The sequence below is a fragment of the Saimiri boliviensis genome, chromosome 3, assembly GCF_048565385.1.
Source record: "Saimiri boliviensis isolate mSaiBol1 chromosome 3, mSaiBol1.pri, whole genome shotgun sequence".
Lineage (NCBI taxonomy): Eukaryota > Metazoa > Chordata > Mammalia > Primates > Cebidae > Saimiri > Saimiri boliviensis.
This window is the reverse complement of record NC_133451.1, coordinates 80,147,017-80,170,741: the sequence shown is the minus strand read 5'-3', so window position 1 is coordinate 80,170,741 and position 23,725 is coordinate 80,147,017. Positions and strand designations below refer to the sequence as shown.

Genomic DNA, 23,725 nt, shown 5'->3' with positions numbered 1-23,725 from the left:
GAAGGAGGAGGTGCTCCATGGAGAGGCTACCACGTGAGACCTAAGACCAATGAACACAATCTTCTGCTCCTACAAAATGGCCCCTTCTCTCTTTTCTCTTCACAAACCAGCAAGCAATTACAAAACTAGAGATGACTCTGGGGCCCACTGTGCCATCTCTCTAATCTTCTGTTTTCCCTTATATGAAAGATGAATTATTCCAACCCAGCACCAACCCCCACACAGGCTTAAGAAGAGTGACACCTATTGATTATCCTTCTCCCACATGTTACGCAAAAGATATCCACAAAGGGTACCTCTGAGACCCTCCGATGGCAGACTTTATTTCCTGAGCTGCCTTCGTGATTTATATAGCAGTTTCTCCCCCTCTTCCGTCCCCAGCAGTGATCCCAGAACAGGATGTTGCTCATAACTCTTTTCCCTCAGCTTACCTACCACCCACTGACGAGCTTATTTTTACAAGAGTTGCTATTTCCCATATTCCCTCAGTGTAAGACCCCTGTGTAAGGTCACAGGAGTTTTGTTCTTGAGGTCTTTGCCCAGCATAAGAATCAGGCGCAGTTGAAATATCACACTTCTGCCATTGTGAGTACAGAAAATTGTATGAAGGTCTATGAAGGAACATCAATATATTTTCAAAAATACACCCTAAATCCAGGGAGACAAAAAAACGGGCAGATCACTAAGATGACATAACCACTGCTTGATGGCAGAGGCCAATAATCCTTCTTCTATAAATTATTTAACATATTAATTGATTGAATTCTACTACATCTGCTAGCGCATAATCAGCTGTCCAATGACAGTCTTGTGAGGAAGATAAAAACATAAACAGTTTAAATACCATAATAAAAGGTTGTATCTTTGAGAAATGGAAGACCATTACTGCCTAAGGGTGAGAGAGGAGGTTTCACAGAAGAGGTAACTGAATCTATAGTTTAACAGCATTTGATGTTCTGAACCTCTCCTCCCCACCTGCTCTTCCCTTGGCCCCCAAGACAGTACTCTCCTGGGTTTTGTCAGCTTCGTTATCAGCTCCTTCTCAACTTCATTGAGCCTTCTTTGCTGCTTAGTTCCCACTAACTTGCTAAGTAGTTCAACTTCCTGAGCACTCTCATCTGTTGGGAAATCTCATGCACAATAGTGATTCATTTTCTACTGAATATATTGTGTCTTAAGCCCAGACCTTCCCCAGTGAACTCTAGACTTGGATAACCAATTACCCACTTAACATCTCCACTTGCAAGGATTTTTTCAGACATTTCAAACCTGGACTACTCAAAATGGAACTTGTACCACCCTCAGTCTTTCCCATCATGATGACAGCATCTCCCAGTAACAAAGCCAACGATTAAGAATTGTTCTTGAGTCTTTTCTTTCATGCATCCAACCTACCTATCTTTTTTCATTATTTCAAAAAAAAAAAAAAATTAACCCAGAGCCCTCTGGATTCTCTCCAGTTCCTCCATGCACTGCTTCATAGCCCCACAATGGGTTGCTTTGCTCCTGCTCCTGCTCATGTCTCACTAAACTACATTCTCCATTTGACAAATGACCTTTTAAAATCATATTAAACCACCAACATACTTAAAATTGTTTGATGGCTTCCCATTCCCCTAAATATATGGTCAAATTTCTTAGCATGGCTCACCAGATCACTTCCTGACCTGGTGCTCTCTGCTCCAGCTACAGTGAACGTCATTCAGTTCCTCAAAGGGGCCCTATGGTTTTCTTCTGTTTTGTTTTTTTCTTTTTGCCCAAGTCTTTGCAAGTATGGTTCCTTTATGTGGACATATCTCTTTTCTCCATTTCTCCACCTAACTTTTCAACTCTAAACATACATCAGTGTTCTGCCTAAATGCCTCTTCTTCCAAGAAGTCTTCTCTGTTTAGCCCTCAAATCTAGCCTATTACTCCTGTATGTTCTTATAAAGCCCTGTATTTCCCTGATAGCACTGACAGATGAAGGAATGAGCGGATGAAGCAGGGATGGGAGGAAGGAATAGCATATGCCAAGGCATAGTACTTGAATGACAAAAGCCTATACACAGAATTATGAGAGCTTCTGTAGAGCCAGGCATCAAGGTTGGTAGAGGGACAGTAGTGATGGGAGACGAGACTTGAAACACAAGCTGAGGCCTAGGGGATAAAGGGCTTGAATGCCACACTAAGGGAATCAAACTCTAAAGTGAAGGTGATAGGGTACACTGTTTTAAGTTTTTAACTGGAAGCAGCAAAATGAATGTATAGGAAACTTCCTCATATAAGGAGATTTCTCCTAATTATTATGGAACAGAAGAGGAGGAATGATTAAATTAGAATAGGGAGATAATAGCTTACATCTAGAGAATTAGAGAAAGATGCCAATGAGCTGCAATCAAATGCTAAAGGTTCAACCAGCAGACTGAGTCAAGTAACTCTTGAGTCAAAAATGCCCATTAGCCTAATAATGATCCTACCATTTTTTTTTTTTCTGTGAGCCATCTTGGGGAAAATATCTTCAAAATGCAGATAATACTCCTGGGTTTTTGTTTTTGTTTTTGTTTTTTGGCTACAATGCTTTTTCCTAGATACAGACTTAGAATGCAAAACAAAGAGGGGGAATTCCCTCTGTGGGCTATACCCTTCACTTCTCTTTTACTAATAGGTGGATAAGAGAAAGGCTTAGCAAGTGTGTATAGAAAGTGAACATTGGCCGGGCGCGGTGGCTCAAGCCTGTAATCTCAGCACTTTGGGAGGCCGAGGCGGGTGAATCACAAGGTCGAGAGATCGAGACCATCCTGGTCAACATGGTGAAACCCCGTCTCTACTAAAAGTGCAAAAAATTAGCTGGGCATGGTGGCACGTGCCTGTAATCCCAGCTACTCAGGAGGCTGAGGCAGGAGAATTGCCTGAGCCCAGGAGGCGGAGGTTGCGGTGAGCCGAGATCGCGCCATTGCACTCCAGCCTGGGTAACAAGGGCGAAACTCCGTGTCAAAAAAAAAAAAAAGAAAGTGAACATTAACACAAACCAAACACCTGGTTAAAACAGACACAAAGGGCCGGGCACGGTGGCTCAAGCCTGTAATCCCAGCACTTTGGGAGGCTGAGGCGGGTGGATCATGAGGTCAAGAGATCAAGACCATCCTGGTCAACATGGTGAAACCCCGTCTCTACTAAAAACACAAAAAATTAGCTGGGCATGGTGCCGCGTGCTTGTAATCTCATCTACTCAGGAGGCTGAGGCAGGAGAATTGCCTGAACCCAGGAGGCTGAGGTTGCGGTGAGCCGAGATCACGCCACTGCACTCCAGCCTGGGTAACAAGAGCGAAACTCCGTCTCAAAAACAAACAAACAAACAAAAAAACAGACACAAAGACTGTTGTGAGATGACACTGACAAATTAGCCTGAAAAGTGAAATACAGGGAACTTGTAGGCACCATTGGCTCTAAGGCTTGCTGTACTTTCAAGCAATTTGTTTTTAAAAGGTCAATGAAGACAAATAGGTAGCAGTAAATCACTGTTTACATAATTCTGAATACTTTATATAGATGCCTTAAAATGTAGTTTTCAACAGTTGGGTCAACAACAAGTAAGTGTCTTAACAGTTGCAGACTTTCACAGCAACACTAAGTTAATCCATTAGTAACAGAGTAAGAACTTTGGGTTGTTTTTCTAAGAAAGGTCAAATAAATACCCATTATAACCACCCTCCTCATCAGCACTCCTCCATCTCTCTATGATAGCAACAACTCCAACAGCAGCAAACTCAAATCACGTTATTAATTGCTGGTTATTTGCAAAACACAGAAATACTGCTGAAGAATTAAATAGGTCTTTGGGATAAAAGACATTTACAGCTCAGACAGATATATGAGAATAATTACCAAAGGTTTTATTAGTCTGTGTTTAATCAGGAAAGAGAAACCATACAATAATGTGGACAGAATTTAATATTTAAAAATATGAAGCTATGATAGAGTAATAACTATAAAGAGATAAAGAACAACCCAGGCGGCCAGGTGCAGTGGCTCATGCCTATAACCTCAGCATTTTGGGAGGCCAAGGTGGGCAAATAAAGACGTCAGGAGATTGAGACTAACCTGACCAATGTGGTGAAACCCCGTCTCTCTACTAAAAAGACAAAAATTAGCTGGGTGTGGTAGCACGTGCCTGTAATCCCAGCTACTCCCAGCTACTCCGGAGGCTGAGGCAGGAGAATGGCTTGAACTCAGGTGGCAGAGATTACAGTGAGCCAAGATCGCGCCATTGCACTCCAACCTGGTGACAGAGCGGGGGAAAAAAAAAAAAATTCTCTAAAAAAAAAAAACACTAAACAAACCAGGCATGGCGGTTCATGCCTGTAATTCCAGCACTTTGGGAGGCTGAGGCAGGAAGACTGCTTGAGGCCAGGAGTTTAGGACCAGCTTGGGCAACACGGTGAGATCCCAACTCTACAAAAAAGTTAAATAAATTTAAAAAAAAAAGGCTAGTCATGGTGACTCACACCTGTAATCACAGCATTTTGGGAGGCCAAAGTGGGAAGATCACTTGAGTCCAGGAAATTGAGGCTGTAGTGAGTCATGATCGTGCAACACTGCACTCCAGCCTGGACAACAGAGTTAGACACTGTCTCAAAAAAAAAAAAAAAAAAAAAAAAAAAAAGTGAATTACTCTAAAGGGTACCCTAGGATTAAGGTAGAATGACAAACTTTGAAGGAAGGGGGCCTGAAACGGGAACTGAGATTTCATAAGAGAGGGCATGGTTGTAGCCTACTGGATGGCAGAGTTCACTGGAACAGGTCCACAAAAGCCAAGGAGCAGGAAACACCCCCATAGGGTGCTGGTGAGCTGAGGCTGATAGGCACACAGGAAACTGAGCACCAGTATGTCTGTAATGGGAGTCCCAAGTGAGGTGTCCACTGGGCCCAGGTAGGGACTGCATGCTCTGGGGCACCTGGATGGGCAGAGCACCACTGGATGTACATACTTATTTAGGTACACACAGAGTGCATGTGCATGCACTCACAGACAGCACCTCAGGATCAAGAAAAAGCAACAGCCAGAACCAGGAAGAGAAGCTCCCTAACTCCAGCAGTGTCCCTCCAGCACCCTCTACTGACAAAGTGTAACACTGTGTGCTCACTGTAAAGAAGAAATGCTTAAAGTCCATTATCTCAAAGCAGGTAGTGAAGGGTGAATTTGGAAGAGAGAGGCATTAATTTGAAATCCGGCATAGAGGTAAAGGCAAAATTGAGAGTGCACAAAAACAGGAATGAATTTCTTGAGTGACCAGAGTTTTAAGACATGGAATTAAAGAAAAAAGAAAAGGTGGTGTTTCAGCTGAACGTTAAAGGATGACTAGGATTTCAATAGACTGAGGAACTGGGAAAGGGAGAGAAAACTCATTCCAGGTTGAAAAAACAGTTTTGTTTTGTTTTGTTTACATATGTTCTTTAAAAAAAAATGCAGTAGAAAAAACAATTTCTTTATTAACCCTGGGATCATTGGCAAACCACTTATAACCCCTTTAAACTTCAAATACCTGCCTGACCTACCCTATAAGATCTTTACAAGGTTAAAATGCAATACTGGGCTATGAATAAGGTTTTTAAAAAGTTTAAAGCATTAGATGAAAAAGAGTAAATGCTAATACCTGCACATAGTAACTAGAATGCAAGCTTCAATGTGAGCTCCCTGTGGACTACTGTACTCCCACCCCAGCTCCTTCCCTCCCCCATAGTACCAGTTTCTCTTCCCATCCCCTCTCCCTACTTCCTGGTTGACACTTGACATCAAAGGCTCTCCACAATGTCTTTGATGAATGAATGAGTGAATACTGGATTATCTTAAGAACAGAGAACTTCCATTTAAAATGAAACTAACCTGAAGGAAATATATGATTTCTATTTACTTAATATAAAAGGGTAAAAAGTATTATTAAACGAATATCTAGTTTTTTTACACATTATCTATACTTTTTTTTTTTTTTTTTTTTTTTTTTTTGCGACAGTCTCACTCTGTCACCCAGGCTGGAGTGCAGTGGTGTGATCTCAGCTCACTGTAACCTCCGGCTTCCAGGTTCAAGCAATTCTCGTGCCTCAGCCTCTCAAGTAGCTGGGATTACAGGTGTATGCTACCACACCTGGCTACGTTTTGTGCTTTTTGTAGAGATGATGTTTCCCCATGTTGCCCAGACTGATCTCAAACTCCTGGCCTCAAACACCTCAGCCTCCCAAAGTGCTAAGATTTACAAGTATAAGCCACCATGCCCAGCTTATACTTATCTTCATGTGTGCCCTAAAATATATCTTAATGTAATTAATATTTTAGTAGGAAATATGAAATAATTTTTTTTTTTTTTTTTTTTTTTTGAGACGGAGTTTCGCTCTTGTTACCCAGGCTGGAGTGCAATGGCGTGATCTCGGCTCACTGCAACCTCCGCCTCCTGGGTTCAGGCAATTCTCCTGCCTCAGCCTCCTGAGTAGCTCAGATTACAGGCACACGCCACCATGCCCAGCTAATTTTTTGTATTTTTAGTAGAGACGGGGTTTCACCATGTTGACCAGGATGGTCTCGATCTCTTGAACTCGTGATCCACCCGCCTCGGCCTCCCAAAGTGCTGGGATTACAGGCTTGAGCCACCGTGCCCGGCCTAATATGAAATAATTTTATTGAGAAATTAATTCATAGTTACCTACCATTTCAAATTACCCAAACTCTTAATAATAATATAAGTTCCAGAGTAACAAAAATCAGACTCATCATCACCTGAACCCATAACTAGCAGGCACATGTGATTACACAGTTCACATACACTGCCAGGCACTGGTCCCAGACAAAGCTTCAGAATTGGGTCTGAGCGCAAGGGAAGGCTGCTTTCCCTATGTTGCCCAATGGAACCCAAACTTTTAAACCTCAGGTGTTCTAAAAACATCATGAAGTTCAAATTCTTTACACCCTAAATGCTGAAATTTTCAACGTCAAGCCAACAGAAAGAAAAATTAGTATTTATTAAATGTCAACTTAGTACCAGGCACTTCATGCACTTTAAATAAATATATATATTTAGTCTTCATTATTATCCTTATTTTACAGATGAGAGAAGTAGAGTTTGTAGAGGTTAAGAAAATTGTCCAGCATTACCCGTCTCACAGGGATACAATTCAAGCCCAGATCTAACTGGTTCCAAAGCAAACTCTTAATTAGGCTGCCTCTCCAGGTGAAAATTTAGTGGAAGGGTCCAGTGAGCCTGTAAGAAGTATTCTAGTCACCAGAGTCACTACTGCAGGCTGAGGACATGAGACAGAAAAAAACAAAAGCAACAATGAAACAAGAACTGTTCCAAATCTCCTCTTATCTCACCCTGTGCCTTCCCTTTGCTCTCAAGTTTCTGGCTTTGTCCTTTACAAGCTACTGAGGAACACATTTAAATATATATATTTTAGACAAATAGAATATAGTCTCTACTCTCATTTATTAAATACTGTGTCCTGCTGTAAAATTAGACCTCCATTCTTAAATTAAAGGACAATTTCACATCTCGGTTACCAAGCGCTCTGCGGGGGACAGTAAGCCTCTGCCGGATGTTGAGAGATAATCTAAAACAAGAACTGCTACAACTTCTAACCGTTGAGAGGTTGATTTATTAACAGGGCCACCTGACATCTGTGCAATGCTGTAACAGACCACAAAGTGCTCTCGGAGAGCACACATCATCTCACCACGGTGATGAAAACAGCTCTGAGAGGCAAACTGGGGAGATTCTAATTTAGGATGGGAACCACCTCCATTCCTTAATTTTTTGTTGTTGTTGTTGTTAACTAATCTTTTCATCTTTTTCCTGCCATATGGCTCACTAGTGACCCCTATCCCATCACCCAGCCTCCCCTTCCCACACCCCCAACATGCCCCAGTGCAAAGAAATCAGCTTTGTTCCTTCACTGGAAAAGATGCACGTTTCTCTGACTACTGTAGCCATGCTGAAGCAATCTCTCAGGAACAACTTTTTATCTCATTCATGTCAAAAAAGAAGAGTCTTTGAACTGACTAGTAATGTTCACCCATTTAAAAAAAGAAGAAGAAAGAAAGAAAGAAAGAAAGAAAGAAAGAAAGAAAGAAAGAAAGAAAGAAAGAAAGAAAGAAGAGTCAGCTAGAGGGAATCTGTGGCCCAAGACTCAAAGTTTTAACCCAGAGCTCAGAAAGTAGATCCCTGCCACCAGCTTCTACAAAGAAAAACTGGAACAGGGACTTGAGGCCCGGTGACGGAAGGAAGATAGCCTATCTACCACTGATGAGTCAATTATCCTTTCTTTTCCCTTTTTCATCTGTAAGATGTGGCCTCATAGGGAGTTATGAGATTGAAAGCATGCCTACCATTTAGCACGTGTGCTTATTAAATTAAATATTGTCGTGGTATCTGTACTCATGAAGGCAGGGTTAACTGGTAGTGTCTCCCACTTTCTCGCCATTCTGATATCAAAGGCGAATGGAAGGTCTTGAACACACTTATCTGTAGTTGAAAACATTTCAGCTGGAGGATAGCTTCTCTCTGTCAGCTATCCAGGGATGATGTGCTCCTTGCCAGCTGTGACCTCTGCTCCTTTCTCAAGTCTTACAACTTGCTTGGAAGACAGGCTCAGAAGGTAATTACCAAACACGTGGAAAATCAGTAAATACATTAGAATTCTTGGGTGCCCAGTGCCTTACCAGTTCCACTCAGGTTACAAAGGGCAGTCTCTGACCTCCAGTTGTTTAAAATCTGGTCAGTGCTTGGTCTGACCGCAACAGAGGAGCCAAGTGGAAAAACAGCAAGAGATAAGTTTGACGGGGAGTGGACTACACAAGGAGTTTACCGAAGGTGGGCCTCAACTGCAGGCTGAATTTAGGCAGCAGTTTACAATGTTAATCCCATAAAATGCTGTACTATTTTTAATAGTGTTGCTTTCAACGCCATAAAGTACGTACATACTATAGTTTTAGTTAAAGGATTTGATCATATTCAAAGCCCTGAAACTACACAAATAAAAGAAATACTATCTTTAAACTCTAAAACAACTGCCTTTGGACTTTTTCTACAAAGAGCTAAGAATTTACTTAAAAACGGACCTTTTTCAACACGGCACAGGAGTAAAGGAGTTTTCCTCCTGATGTTGGGTGGGAAAAGGAGTAAAGGAGCCCTCCATCTCCGGAGAGGAACGGCATTCAGAAATTCTGCCCTATTCCACTTTACTGCAACAAAAATGCAGTGGAACCCACTGCACTTCAGTTCTCAACACACACAGGATACCTGCACGGCTGCCCTAGGCACAGCATTTTTCCAGTAGTGTTTGAGATTTGGGGTAAACCCCGGGTAACAACGGCGGCTCCCTTGTAACCTTAACAAAGATCTTTTCCAGTGTGAACAGTCAAAATTCAAACGAAGAGCAGCCCCACGCTCACCACTAGGAAACCCTGTTTTCTTTTAATTAAAAAAAATGTAGAGGTCATCCCTCAGCTTTGTTTACAAGTAATGAGTCCTGCAGCCCCCATTTATCACCCCTGGAGATTCTTTTACACTTTGATGTGAAAAGAGTCAGGGCCCATTGTGATTTCAACTACTCCAACAGCAGTCCTTTCATTTGCAAACGAGGCCCTGGCCCCCAGTTAGAACCAACTGTCAGAAAAAAATTCATTGCCTTTCCTTCCAATTATTTATCAGAGACAGAGGAGAGAAGCTGGCTTTAAGACATCGTTCAAGAAAAGGTTCCCAGCACACCCCTAATGCATTCCTTACCTTCCCTGGTTCTTTCCGCCCAGAATGCCCCTTTCCCAAATTCCACGGCTCATGAAAGCCAACGTCTGCTTTCAGACCATCCCATCTGGAATGACTTTCTCTTTTAAGCTTTCACAGAAAGCCCAAGTAGCCTAACAGTACTTATCGTTTAGGTGTCCCTCCCTTAGGGCAACTCTGCGATTTTCTCCAGAGCAAGGAAAGTAGCAGCACTCTGACTTGGCCCTAACAGACACTCAACCATCCCAACAATGAGTTCAAACGACACCCCCTTTTTCCCCCATCTCTACCAGTCTCTCACACTGGGGGGAAAAAATGAGTATTAAGGAACTTTAAAAGGGAATGAGGCTTTAAAGACTTCTTTAACTATTTAAGAAGTGTGAAGTAGTAGCAGACAAAAAAAGGAAGGGACCCAATACAGCTAAAGAGGTTTCTTTTTTTTTATGTAAACTTTATTTTTTAATTTTTAAATGTAAATTTTAAAAATAAAAAATAACACACATTTTTTAAAGGTATTAAGCTTTCATATAAATTTCCACAAAAATGACAGACTCTTGTAACTAGCACCCAGTTCAAGGCAGATTAATACCAGCACTCTTGGGCAATTAAACTATTTTAAACAAAAAGAGTTATCTTCAATCTAAATTTTAGTGCTAACTTCCATTCTTCAGGAAATACATGGGATGCACTGCATAGGTTGATAGTTTCTCAACCTCAGCACTACTGACATTAGAAACCAGAAAATTATTTGTAGTGGGAGCCATTCTGTGCATTGCGGATGTTTAACAGCATCCCTGCCCTCTATTCACTAGATTGTGATGACTAAAAATCTCTCTAGACATTGTCAAATGTCCCCTGGAAGAGGAGGAGACAAAATTGTCCTCCACTGAGAACTACTGGTATAGTGAAACCAGTTAAGCACATTAATAAGAAACAAATCCGCAAAGTAGGACACACATTCATCTCCATTTCCTTAACTACTAAATGCTCGCACCCCACAAGTAAGTAAAGTAAATGCTGCTCTAGATTAAGACTCAAGAGACAAAACCTAATGCAATGTGTGAACTTTGGTTTCCTTGAATCAGGATGAAAACATTTTTTATATATATTTTATTTTATTATTTTATTTTGAGACAGAGTCTTGCCCTGTCATCCAGGCTGGAGTGCAGTGGCATGATCTCAGTTTTGCTGCAACCTCTGGCTTCTGAGTTCAAGCAATTCTTGGTGGCTCACGCCTGTAATCCCATCACTTCGGTTGGTCAAGGCGGGTGGATCACCTGAGGTCAGGAGTTCGAGACCAGCCTAGCTAACAAAGTGAAGCCCTGTTTCTACTAAAGATACAACAAAATTAGTTGGGCATGATGGCATGCACCTGTAATTCCAGCTACTCGGGAGGCTGAGGGAGGAGAATCGCCGGAACCCAGGAGGTGGAAGTTGCAGTGAGCCAAGATTGTGCCATTGCACTCCAGCTTGGGCAACAACAGTGAAACTCCATCTTAAAAAAAAAAAAAAAAAAGAAAGAAGAAGAAGAAAGAAGAAGAAGAAAGAAGAAGAAGAAGAAGAAGAAAGAAGAAGAAGAAGAAGAAGGAAGAAGAAGAAGGAGAAGGAGAAGGAGAAGGAGAAGGAGAAGGAGAAGGAGAAGGAGAAGGAGAAAAAGAAAAAGGCCGGGCGTGGTGGCTCAAACCTGTAGTCCCAATACTTTGGAGGCCAAGGTGGGCAGATCACGAGGTCAAGAGATCAAGACCATCCTGGCCAACATGGTGAAACCTCGTCTCTATTTAAAAAAGAAAAGAAAAGAAAAGAAAAAGAGCAAGTTTGGACATAGACGAGGTATTAGATGAATCCCAGATGTTAGTGTTATTAGGTGTGACTAGTGTGTAGTTATGCAGGGAAATATCCATATATTTTTAGAGACACACATAAAGTATACAGGAGTAAAACGGAATTTGCTTTAAAATAGTTCAGCAAAGAAAAAAGAGGAAAAAGGATAGTTATTTGGTTTTGTTTTTGTTTTTTGTATGATAAAATTGGGCTGGGCACGGTGGCTCAGGGCTGAGCGCAGTGGCTCATGCTGTAATCTCAGTATTTTGGGAGGCCAAAGCAGGTGAATCACCTGAGGTCAGGAGTTCAAGACCAGCCTGGCTCACATGGTGAAACCTCCATCTTTACTAAAAAATACAAAAATTAGCCGGGCATGGTGGTGAGTGCCTGTAATTCCAGCTACTTGGGAGGATGAGGCAAGAGAATCGCTTGAACCTGGGAGGCGAAGGTTGCAGCAGTGAGCCAAGATAACAGCAATGCACTCCAGCCTAGGCAACAAGAGCAAAACTCTGTCTCAAAAAAAAAAAAAAAAAAAAAAAAAAAAAGGCCCGGTGCAGTGGCTCATGCCTGTAATCCCAGCACTTTGGGAGGCTGAGGCTGGCAGATCACAAGATCAGGAGTTTGAGACCAGCCTGACCAACATGGTGAAACCCCTTCTCTACTAAAAATACGAAAATTAGCTGCGCATGGTAGCATGTGCCTGTAATCCCAGCTACTCAGGAGGCTGAGGCAGGAGAATCACTTGAACCTGGGAGGCGGAAATTGCAGCAGTGAGCCGAGATCACACCACTGCACTCCAGCCTGGTCAACAGAGTGAGAGACTCTGTTTCAAATATATATGGACCACTGTTCATAAAAACAAAAAAGTAGATACTACCTAAATGTCCATTAACTGATCAATAGTACAAAGATTGAACATCTATGCAATAGAATATTATTTAGCAATAAAAAGGACTGAAATTCTGATGCATGCTACACCATGGATGAATCCTGAAAACTTTATCCTAAGTAAAAGAAGCCAGTCACAAAAACTCACATATTGTATGATTGCATTTACATAAAATGTCCAGAATAGGCAAAATTATTAAGGACTAATGGTTTACCTGGGGCTGGGAATGAAAATGGGATTAACTGTAAACAGGTAGTTCCATCTAGATGAAAATGTTCTAAAACTGGATTGTAGTAATGGTTGCACAACTCAGTAAAATTACTAAAAATTAAATTGTATCCTTAAAATAGCATGTAAATTACACCTCAATGAAGTTACTTCTGTTGTTTTTTAAAATGACTATGCCACATGTAGAAGAGTAAGTACTATGCAGCAGTGTCTTCTTATGTGCAAATTTAACTTTCCTTTTGGGAAATAACTAATTCAAAAAAAAAAAAAATTTCCTCAGTTCTCAGATAAGTCTGAAATGAAACTCTTTTAAATCCATCAAACTAAGTGACTCATCTTAAACTACATATGACAATGACACATACTTACCAGTTAGCAATTATTTTCTAAAATGAAGGGAAACGAGGTGTTTTGTATAAGAAATATTATTGCACTTGTAAATCAGGCCAGAAACTACTTCACTTGAAAATGCAGGAAACTTTATTTACCCATTTCACAATTTCAGGTGTGGATTACTTACAATGCCCAGGCCAAACACTATTTCAGGAAAACATGGCCTACAGCCATTAATCTCTCTAGTAAACATCTGGAGGTTTGGTCCTTGATTTACTTGCACAAAGATCTGTCCATATAATAGGTGTTAATCTGTTTAACACCTTGTAGCTTCCTCACTAATTGAGGGCTCTTCTCAATTAGGAGAGTTAAACAGTATTTCAGACTCTTCTGTGAAAGGAGAGCTTCCAGGGCTACATTATTCCAACGTGATTCAAGGTTCACAAAATCTAATCCCTCAAATATTCCCAAATACTGAAAAGCATCTCAGTAAATCTCTTAAAACACTTTAGTATACACTCTTAATGGTAGAAGACAATAAAATCATGTCCCACCCATTTGGTGTAATAGCATGAAATGATTTTTCTTTCATTCTTATCATTTACCTTAACATGTTTTTCCCAGTCCTCAAGTAAAAAATTTCCCAGAATATATCCTAACTTTATCCTCTTGCTTCAATTACTTGGGTCCAATTTGAGAAGAATATAATTTAGCACACACTTTGTAAAAAATAATTTTAGTTTCAAGATTCCAAGGAGAAAATGAGACATTTTAAGCAGTTGATACAAAAGAGTAAGAAGGGGAACATGTTAGTGAAGTGGCAAAAAGGCACATTCTCTCCTTCAATAACGAAAAAGAAATTAGAAAGTTTAAGCATAGCAAAAGCACTATTCAAAGATGAAGCAATTTAAAATTTAGCATTAATCTGAACAATTTATTCAGTTAATGATAGTTCATTAGTCCTGATCAGTATGAACCTCTTCTTCAAGTGGTACTTGGGTTGACTTTGAAAGAGAAGTAAAATCCTAGACACTGCTTTCTTCTCAATCGAAATAATATAAATAATGCTTATCAGTTTTTCCACTTGTATTGTCATTTTAAAGACAAAGCTTGCAAGGGTACACACAAATAATTATAAAATAACATATGCTATCAATCTGGACAATTTAAAACCAAAAACAGAAAGAACAGCTGGAGGGTACAGAGATAAAGCAAAGAGTATGGATAATTACATTATCATCTTAGACCGTGAGAAGTTGATGAGAAAAGAATGTAAAAGGTAAAGTTATAAGTAATATATTAACATAAGATATATGATAGCCGGGCGCGGTGGCTCAAGCCTGTAATCCCAGCACTTTGGGAGGCTGAGGCGGGCGGATCACGAGGTCGAGAGATCAAGACCATTCTGGTCAACATGGTGAAACCCCGTCTCTACTAAAAATATAAAACATTAGCTGGGCATGGTGGTGCGTGCCTGTAATCCCAGCTACTCAGGAGGCTGAGGCAGGAGAACTGCTTGAACCCAGGAGGCAGCAGTTGCGGTGAGCCGAGATCGTGCCATTGCACTCCAGCCTGGGTAACAAGAGCGAAACTCCGTCTCAAAAAAAAAAAAAAAAAAAAAAAAAAAGGTATATGATAAAGATATTTAGATATATTAAACAGAAGAAATAAAAATACAGCATGGGCTTGAACGGCACAAGTCCACTGACATGTAGATTTTCTTCCACCTCAGAGACATCAAGTCTTTACTCTTTCTTTCAGCATCAAGAGGATGAGAATGAACAGTGGTGACTTTTAAGGCAGGTAGTAGTGGAAAGAGGACAGGAGGGGAGTTCTAGAGAGCTGGCCCTTATCTGTTAGACGTGTTTTTATTTATGAAAAAACCCTAAACGGCCAGGTGCAGTGGCTCATGCCTCTAATCCAAGCACTTTAGGCGGGTCAGGAGATTGAGACCATTCTGGTCAACATGGTAAACCCTGTTTCTACTAAAAATACAAAGGCACATGCCTGTAATCCCAGCCACTCAGAATGCTGAGGCAGGAGAATCACTTGAACCAGGGAGTTGGACTGCACTCCAGCCTGGTGACATAATGAGACTCCATCACAAAAAGAAAGAAAAGAAAAGAGAAAGAGAAAGAAAGAGGAAGGAAGGAAAGAAGGAAGGAAGGAAGGGAGAAAGAAAGAAGGAAAGAAGGAAGGAAGGAAGGAAAAAAGGAAAGAGAAAGAAAGAAAGAAAGAAAGAGAAAGAAAGAAAGAAAAGAAAAGAAAAGAAAAGAAAAGAAAAGAAAAGAAAGAAAGAAAGAAAGAAAATGCCGTAAACTAGGCTGGGTGTGGTGATTCATGCCTGTGAGGCAGTGGCAAGCAGATCACCTGAGGTCAGCAGTTTGAGACCAGCCTGGCCAACAGGGAGAAACCCCGCTCCTACTTAAAAAAAAGGTATAAAATTAGCTGGGTGTGGTGGCATGTGCCTGCAATCCCAGCTACTTTGGGAGGCTAAGACAGAAGAATCACTTGAACCCAGGAGGCAGAGGTTGTAGTGAGCCAAGATAGTACCACTGCATTTCAGTCTGGCAGTAAGAGCAAAACTCCACTGAAAAGCAAATAAAGAAAAGAGAAAAAGAAAAGAAAGTGCACTAAACTGCACGAAGAATGTTTGTATTTTTCAGTCTGTTATACTCCAATAACAATTTTTAGAAAGAACTATTAAAGGAGGGAGGGGAAGGAAGGTGGAAGAAATACAAGTGAGCTCAAATTCAACAGTGTCAAGTGCTGATAAATCTGGAAGTCACAGAATAAGCTTATTATTTGTAAGAACTAAAATAAATATTGTCTTTGCACATACATTAATATTCTGTCCACGCTTATGACTTTCGGTAGCCCTGAGCAAAGTAAGGGTTCACACTCAGACTTCAATTTAGTTTGAATGATTAGAGCTGCAAACTCAATACACATCTGTTTCCTTTGCAAATATGTCCTATCCTGGACCAGTTCCACATGAATTTGATGTTTTTTTTTTTCTGGGCAACTAAAAGATTAAATACCTATCATGATTAAACATTTAAACAAGTGAGCTACTGGTGTGTATTAGAAGTAGAGCTTTTTAAAGGCTACCAGAGGTTTACCACTTGTAGTAGGTACTAAAATTAAAAGGACCATACTGGGAAGGTGAGGAGCTAGAAATGAGAAAAGTAACAAATAATAAAAACAGCTCTGTAATTGCTAGGATGTTACTATAAGGGGAAGTTACCCATCCAAACTTAATAATTAGCAAAACCAAAAAACATATATAAGTAACAGAACATAAAATATCTTTTTTATTTAAGTTCTGGGATACACGTGCAAAACGTGCAGGTTTGCTACATAGGTATACCCGTGTCATGGTGGTTTGCTGCACCTATCAACCCATCAGCTAGGTTTTAAGCTATAGTATCTTTTTAATCATGCCAATAATAATACTTTTACCCACTATAATTGATTCATCTACCAGAAATAACACAGGATCCAATGTCAATAACTAAACCCTTTTGAAAACTCAGACCTCCACAAAAATCTTACAACTGAAATGTAAAATTTCTTCAACTCCCTTAAATTTTCACCAGTCTGATATCTACATTTTTAAAGGAGGACGTAATAGCCTACAGTATCAATTCTCTCCAACTGATGAATTCAAAGGGATCCTAATCAAAATGCCAACAATAATCTTTCTAGAAAATAAATTACTTTAGAGTACACTGAGAAGCATAATGAAATATGAATAGTGATGAAAACTCTAAAAATGAGAATTACAAAGAATCTGCCTGAATATTAAAGACATATAAAGGTACAGTAAAACCACTGCCACAGTTGCCAAAAGACTCATCAATGGAGCAACAGACAGTTCAACAACAGACTCAAGACTGTGACAAAGTTTAGACACAGCATTTGAATCTGTGGAGAAAAGATAGGTGATTTAATAAATAATATAAAACAATTGTCTAGCTTTTTGCTAACAACAACAACAAAAAAAGATTCCCTAACATCCCCCATCTTTACCTTTTCTTATTAATATGAAAATATACAACATATATTCAAGTTAATTACATATGGACCAAAATACTAAAAAGTCAAAGATGTAAAACGGGTTGCAAGTTAAGAGGGTCAAGCAGCTAACTAAATGTGTGGATCTGGCTGTGTAGAGAACTACAGTGAACTGGAAAGCATCAGTAAAAAAATAAATAAATAAATAAATAATAAAAAAATAAAACTTTTTTTTTTTTAACATCAAGTCTGTGGGGTAAACGGACAAAGCAAATGTCTGTAGGAGGAAATTAGATAGGAGCTCTGGCTGACCTTTAGGCTGGGGGGAATCAACATCAGGGCACACCTGAAAAGCATTTGATGGCATACCACTCGGGAAGTTCTGAATTAGAAAGCCTGTGTTCTGCTTAAAAGATCTAAAGATATTCAATTCTGTCTGAGCACTGCTACATGGCAATGCAAGCCCAGGGTTGCTAAATCTTAAATTTTTCATGAGACAATAGAAGACTGTTAGGTAAAAAACATTGGTAGATCATTTCTTTCAGAATTCTGTGACAGGCCAACCAAAACCCATATGTGGACCAGATCTGTCCCACAGGCCACCAGCTTACAAGTTCTGATTTAATGCAAAAAATGAAATAGGACAGGTGCCAACAAAGAACACATGCCATTATTTTCACAATCTTGGAGTAGGAGAAACCTTTCCAAGCACAATCAAAGCCAGAATCCATAAAGGACAAGACACTCAATTACATAAAAAAAAGTAAAACGTATGTGACACCCAACATTATGAATAAACCTAAAGACAAATGACAACAGCTCAAGCAGAACATGAATTGCAGCAGCCAGGGTCAACTGTCTTCCCTTTGTTGAGGGGAGGGAGTATACCAAGTTTAACAGCCCCACAACGATGACCAGGAATTGAATAATTTCCTAAATAAACCAGAAATGGGGAGAGGTAGGAGAACATTTGGGACGGTCCACAATTGCAGCCACCATCGTCTCTTCTGCTGCATTATAAGTATTAGTTGAGTAAGTCTGAGACTATCTTTTTATACTTTAATGTTTTTATTTTTTACACTAGTCAAATGCAGTAGCAAGAAGAAGGAAAAGAATTCTATCATAAATAGAAATTAAGGCATGGTGGCTCACATTTGTAATCCTAGCACTTTAGAATGCCGAGGCAGGAGGATCACCTGAGGTCAGGAGTTTGAGACCAGCCTGGCCAACATAGTAAAACCCCATCTCTACTAAAAATACAAAACTTAGCTGGGTATGGTGGTGTGTGCATGTAGTCCCAGCTACTTGAGAGGCTGAGGCACTGGTATCAAGCCAAGATCACACCACTGCACTCCAGCCTGTGCAACAAGAGTGAAACTTTGCCTGTAAAAAATAAAATAGGCTGGGTGCAGTGGCTCATGCCTATAATCCCAGCACTTTGGGGGACAGAGGTGGGAGAATCACAATGTCAGGAGTTTGAAACCAGCCTGGCCAATATGCTGAAACCCTGTCTCTACTAAAAATAGAAAAATTAGCTGGGCTTGGTGGCACATGCTTATAGTCTCAGCTGGTCAGGAGGCTGAGGCAGGAGAATCACATGAACCCAGGAGGCAGAGGTTGCAGTGATCTGACATAGTGACACTGCACTCTAGCCTAGGCGACGGAGTAAGACTCTGTCTCAAAAAAATAAAATTAAATCAATAACTGGAAATTATGATAAAAGTAACAATAAAAAAAACCTCTGTAATTGCTAGAATGTTACTACAAGGGATAGTAGTAACATTAAAAAAACATTTAATAGGCCAGGTATGGCCAAGGCGGGCAGATCATCTGAGGTCAGGAGTTCAAGACCAGCCTGGCCAAGATGGTGAAACCCCGTCTTTATTTAAAAAAAAAAAAAAAAAAAAAAAAAAAAAGAGGCCAGGCACGGTGGCTCAAGCCTGTAATCCCAGCACTTTGGGAGGCCAAGGCGGGTGGATCACAACGTCAAGAGATCAAGACCATCCTGGTCAACATGGTGAAACCCTGTCTCTACTAAAAATACAAAAAATTAGCTGGGCATGGTGGCGCGTGCCTGTAATCCCAGCTACTCAGGAGGCTGAGGCAGGACAATTGCCTGAACCCAGGAGGCGGAGGTTGCGGTGAGCTGAGATCGTGCTATTGCACTCCAGCCTGGGTAACAAGAGTGAAAGTCCATCTCAAAAAAAAAAAAAAAGAAAGAAATTAATAATTAATAGTCAGCCGAGCATGGTGGCTCACCTGTAATCCCAGTACTTTGGGAGGCTGAGGCACGCAGATCATGAGGTCAGGAGTTCAAGACCAGCCTGGCCAACATGGTGAAACACCATCTCTACTAAAAATACAAAAAAAATTAGCTGGACATGGTGGCACCTTCCCGTAATCCCAGTTACTCAGGAGGCTGAGGCAGGAGAATTGCTTGAGATGGGACCCTGGAAATGGAGGTTGCAGTGAGCTGAGATCACACCACTGCACTCCAGCCTGGACTACAGAGCGAGACTCCAACTCAAAAAAAAAAAAAAAAAAAAAAAAAAAAAAAAATAGTAATATGTTTTTGGCCAGGCATGGTGGCTCATGGCTGTAATCCCAGCACTTTGGGAGGCTGAGGCAGTAGGATCATCTGACGTCAGGGGTTCCAGATAAGCCTGGCCAACATAGTGAATCCCAACTACTCAGAAAGCTAAGGAAGGAGAATCACTTGAACCTGGGAGGAGGAGGTTGCTTGCAGTCAACTGAGATCACACCACTGCACTCCAGCCCAGGCAACAGAGAGACTGTATCTCAAAAAATGATGATGATGATAATAATAATAATAATAATAATAATATTTTTGAATAGCTAATTGTTTAAATAAAAACTAATCAGTGATAACAATTCTTTCTGGATGTCAAATGAGTTATTGTTTAAAACTGCTTCAAAATGTTAATATGATCCCCTCAATCAACACTGATCAATTAGCATATGCAAGAAGGCACTAAACTGTGTGTGCAGAGTTGGAGAGATGTGAAAGAGACAAAATATAAATATGAAGGCACTCCCTCCTTCATCACTCTCATAATGAGGTAGATTTATTTATTTATTTCAAGCACAGGCTGAACCTGTATACACTTTCCCCAAGTCAGTGCAATCTTGTTATCTTCAGCACAGCATTAGAATGCTGATTTAGTCATTTAAATTAACATCCACATTTTAAAGAAATGAGTTAAGAGACTCAGAGATTGCTAGATTTAAAATAAAATGCGTATCCAGTCCAACAAGTTTGACTTCATGTAGAGAAAACTGAAAATTTCAAACATTTTCCTGCAACAGTGAGGTCTTAAGTTGCAAAAATGAAAAAGATCAAACTCATTCATTGAAAAGTGGATTATAAAATTAAATATCACCATGTCTTTGAATCAAAGATTCCATGCTTACCTGCTGCCACTGCTGTTGACTCTTTCCGTAAACGCCATTGCTTCCAGTCAGTGGAAAGTGGCAAGTTTGTTCATCTGAAAGAGAAACAAACAGCAGCCTGTGAACATTAGCCTATGAGTAAATTCATAGGTACACATGACCTGTAAGAAACCTTACTGGAGACAGAATTCAAAGTTCTCATTTGAATTAGAAAATGTTTCTTCAATTCCCAAGTTTCATGAACAAACTATCTAGCATATATTAAAGGTCAACTGCACTTTTAACTTTGAGGCTGCTTCTCAAAGCCATCTCGGCAAGAAAACAATATGCACAAGTTACCATGAGGAGGAGGGGGATGAGGAAAGGAAATACTATTCCCCTGGTGCCTGCTTTGTGCCAAGCATTGCGTTAAATATAAATAAGCCCTTTTAAAAATGACACTTCATTAATACATTACAATAAAGTTGCAAGGCAGATATTAATATCCCATCTTGTAGATAAGAAAATTAAGACTCAAAATCATAAAGAAAAAAAAAAAAGGAAAAGGAGACTCAGTTTTAAGTAATCTGCCTAAGGTCACAGGTTGTGTCATCATCCTCACTAGAATTAAAAGGAAGAAAAGATAAGACTGTCGAGTATGCAAGAGAAAGGAAATCGACAGGTCATTTTCACATAAGAATGCAACACTTAACAAGAAAAGTGGGTCCCAGTAACAATTAGTCTTAACATTTTACTTTTTTACTTCCACTCATAAAATATAATCAAAAATTAAAAAATAAACTATTGAATATTTTCTCAAAACAAGACTGAATTTTGGGTGGAAAATTATTGTCCATTATTATCCAATCTGGGCAGCTAGTCTCAGTACTATCTTGTGTAACTCTGGAAACAGCCTCTCTTTATAGTTAACACTATCTACAGCTGTTTCCTTTTCCCTCTCTAGTGAGTATTTAGAAATTGACTACACTTACCCTAACTTGCATTAAATAGTTTGTTTTACTTTCCAAACATCCTTAAGGCAAAGATATGTTACTAAATTATCTTAGTACAGACTTGACAAACCATTTGATACAAATGGAAACACATTAAATTTGTAATCATTTCAACTTGACTGTTAAGAGACTGTTACAATTTTGGCTGAGGTTGAAACACTGAGGTTGAAACAGTCCTTCTTGGCTATTCTTACTCCTGATAAGGTCTTTTATCTTCCTCTCCAGGAAATTTAAATTGCTGACTTGCTAACTACAATGTTTCCATACTAGCAGACATAATTTGTCACTCTATCTCCTCTCTCAGAAGATTGTAACATGGATGTTGCAAATATTCTAGTTACACTAGCAGAATTCTACCTTTTTCAGGGTCAAACATGTTTTAGAGTCACTCCTCTGACTAGCCATAGTGATGCCCTAGGCAAGTTTTCTCAGTTCTCCAACTTAATCCCCTCTCTTCTCCCTCCCCTTCTCTCACCACTTACTATCTCTCACGTTCTCCTTTTTTTCTTTCTCCGAATCCCTCACTCTACCCCAGCCTGCCTTTACTGCTCACACTTTCTCTCCCTTTACTTGCAGGCACACAGTAAGTGATCAATAAAACACTATTGTATTCCTGTTGGCATTATTCTTCATAACACCTCTGTAGAGGCACGGTAGTTCCCCACATGATCCTCCCAATGAAGATGCTCAACCTGCTTACAACTCAACAGCACCCACCCCTATGGCTCTTTTGATAGAGAGTGGTAACAGTAGGAAAGGAGGCAGATTGGCCTGTTGGATGGATATCAATCTGAAAGGGGTCCTGAGTTCACTTGTTTGTTCACTGACTTACAGAACTAGTAAATGTATCTTAAGCATCTGCTCTAAACCAGGTACTAAGAATTAAAGAGAGTGAGCTGGGTGTGGTTGTGGTGGCTCACACCTGTAATCCCAGCATTTTGAGGGGCCAGGGTGGGCTGAATGTTTGAGCTCAGGAGTTCAAGACCAGCCTGGGCAACATGGCAAGACTCCCATCTCTACTAAAAATAAGAAGTAAATAAATAAAGTAGCCGGGTGTGGTGGTGCACACCTGTGGTCCTAGCTACTCTACTTAGGAAGCTGAGATTGGAGGGCTGTTTCAGTAGGGATGTGGGTGGGTGGAGGTGGGGTGGGGTGGAGGGATGATGTAGGTTGCAGTGAGCTAAGATTGTGCCATTGCCTTCCAGCCTGGGTAACACAGCAATGCCCTGTCTCAAAATAAATAAATAAATAAATAATAAAAAAAATAAAAATAGAGTAAACGGCTAGGCACGGTGGCTCACGCCTATAATCCCAGCACTTTGGGAGGCCGAGGTGGGTGGATCACGAGGTCAAGAGATCGAGACCATCCTGGTCAACATGGTGAAACCCCGTCTCTACTAAAAATACAAAAATTAGCTGGGCATGGTGGCGTGCGCCTGTAGTCCCAGCTACTTGGGAGGCTGAGGTAGAATTGCTTGAATTCAGGAGGCAGAGGTTGCAGTAAGCCGAAATCGTGCCATTGCACTCCAGCTTGGGTAATAAAAGCAAAACTCCATCTCAAAAAAAAAAAAAAAAAAAAAAAAAAAAAGTAAAGACTCTTGCTACCACTGAGCTTACATACTATAGAAGGTAAGCAAAAACATGTTCAGTAAAATATATAGATGTTAAAAAAGCAAAATGGGAGTATAGAGTGCCACAAAGAATCAACATAGGGTATTCCAGTTTTATGCAGGGTGGTCAGAGAATACAACATTTGAGCAAAGACTTAAAATGAGGAGCAAGCCATGGAAATCTGCAGTGAAAAAGAGTCCTAGAGACTGGTAAGTAGACGACTGAAGGAGTAAGCAACCCCCTAGGTCTCACCACGCAGGAGCACTACATTCTTGGGTAGGTGAGTGGGGTTCAAAGTGAGAGAGAACACAGTTCCCAAGGAATCCAGCCCCTGGACACAGCCAGTGAGTGACCTGTCTGTGCAACTAAAACCCTTCACTTTGCTAGGAGGCTTGATCTTTCCGATAGAGGGAGACAGGGGCAGAAAGACTGCATCACCAGATTACTGACTAATATCTCTGTTGTGTCTCAAAAAAAAACACCAAAATCAGAGGGTGATGTGTGATTTCCACAGGTGTTAAGAAGAGGCCATGCAACTCAGATATACAGTACAATACGTTATGAATGTTAGGTTAAGTTTGAATGTTGCCGGGCGCGGTGGCTCAAGCCTGTAATCCCAGCACTTTGGGAGGCCGAGGCGGGTGGATCACGAGGTCGAGAGATCGAGACCAA

The 23,725-nt window shown here is 40.4% G+C and overlaps 1 protein-coding gene across 5 annotated transcripts in view; it reads right to left on the bottom strand.

Annotated features, from left to right (window-relative positions):
• AFF1 (ALF transcription elongation factor 1) overlaps positions 1–23,725 on the bottom strand; it is a 206,818-nt gene that overhangs the window by 170,109 nt on the left and 12,984 nt on the right. For all 5 annotated transcript variants that reach the window (XM_074396407.1, XM_074396410.1, XM_039468193.2 and 2 more), the window contains exon 2: positions 20,472–20,545. In XM_074396407.1, the coding sequence (XP_074252508.1) occupies positions 20,472–20,509 (38 nt within the window). In that variant the 5' untranslated portion in view covers positions 20,510–20,545. The remainder of the gene's footprint in view (positions 1–20,471; positions 20,546–23,725) is intronic.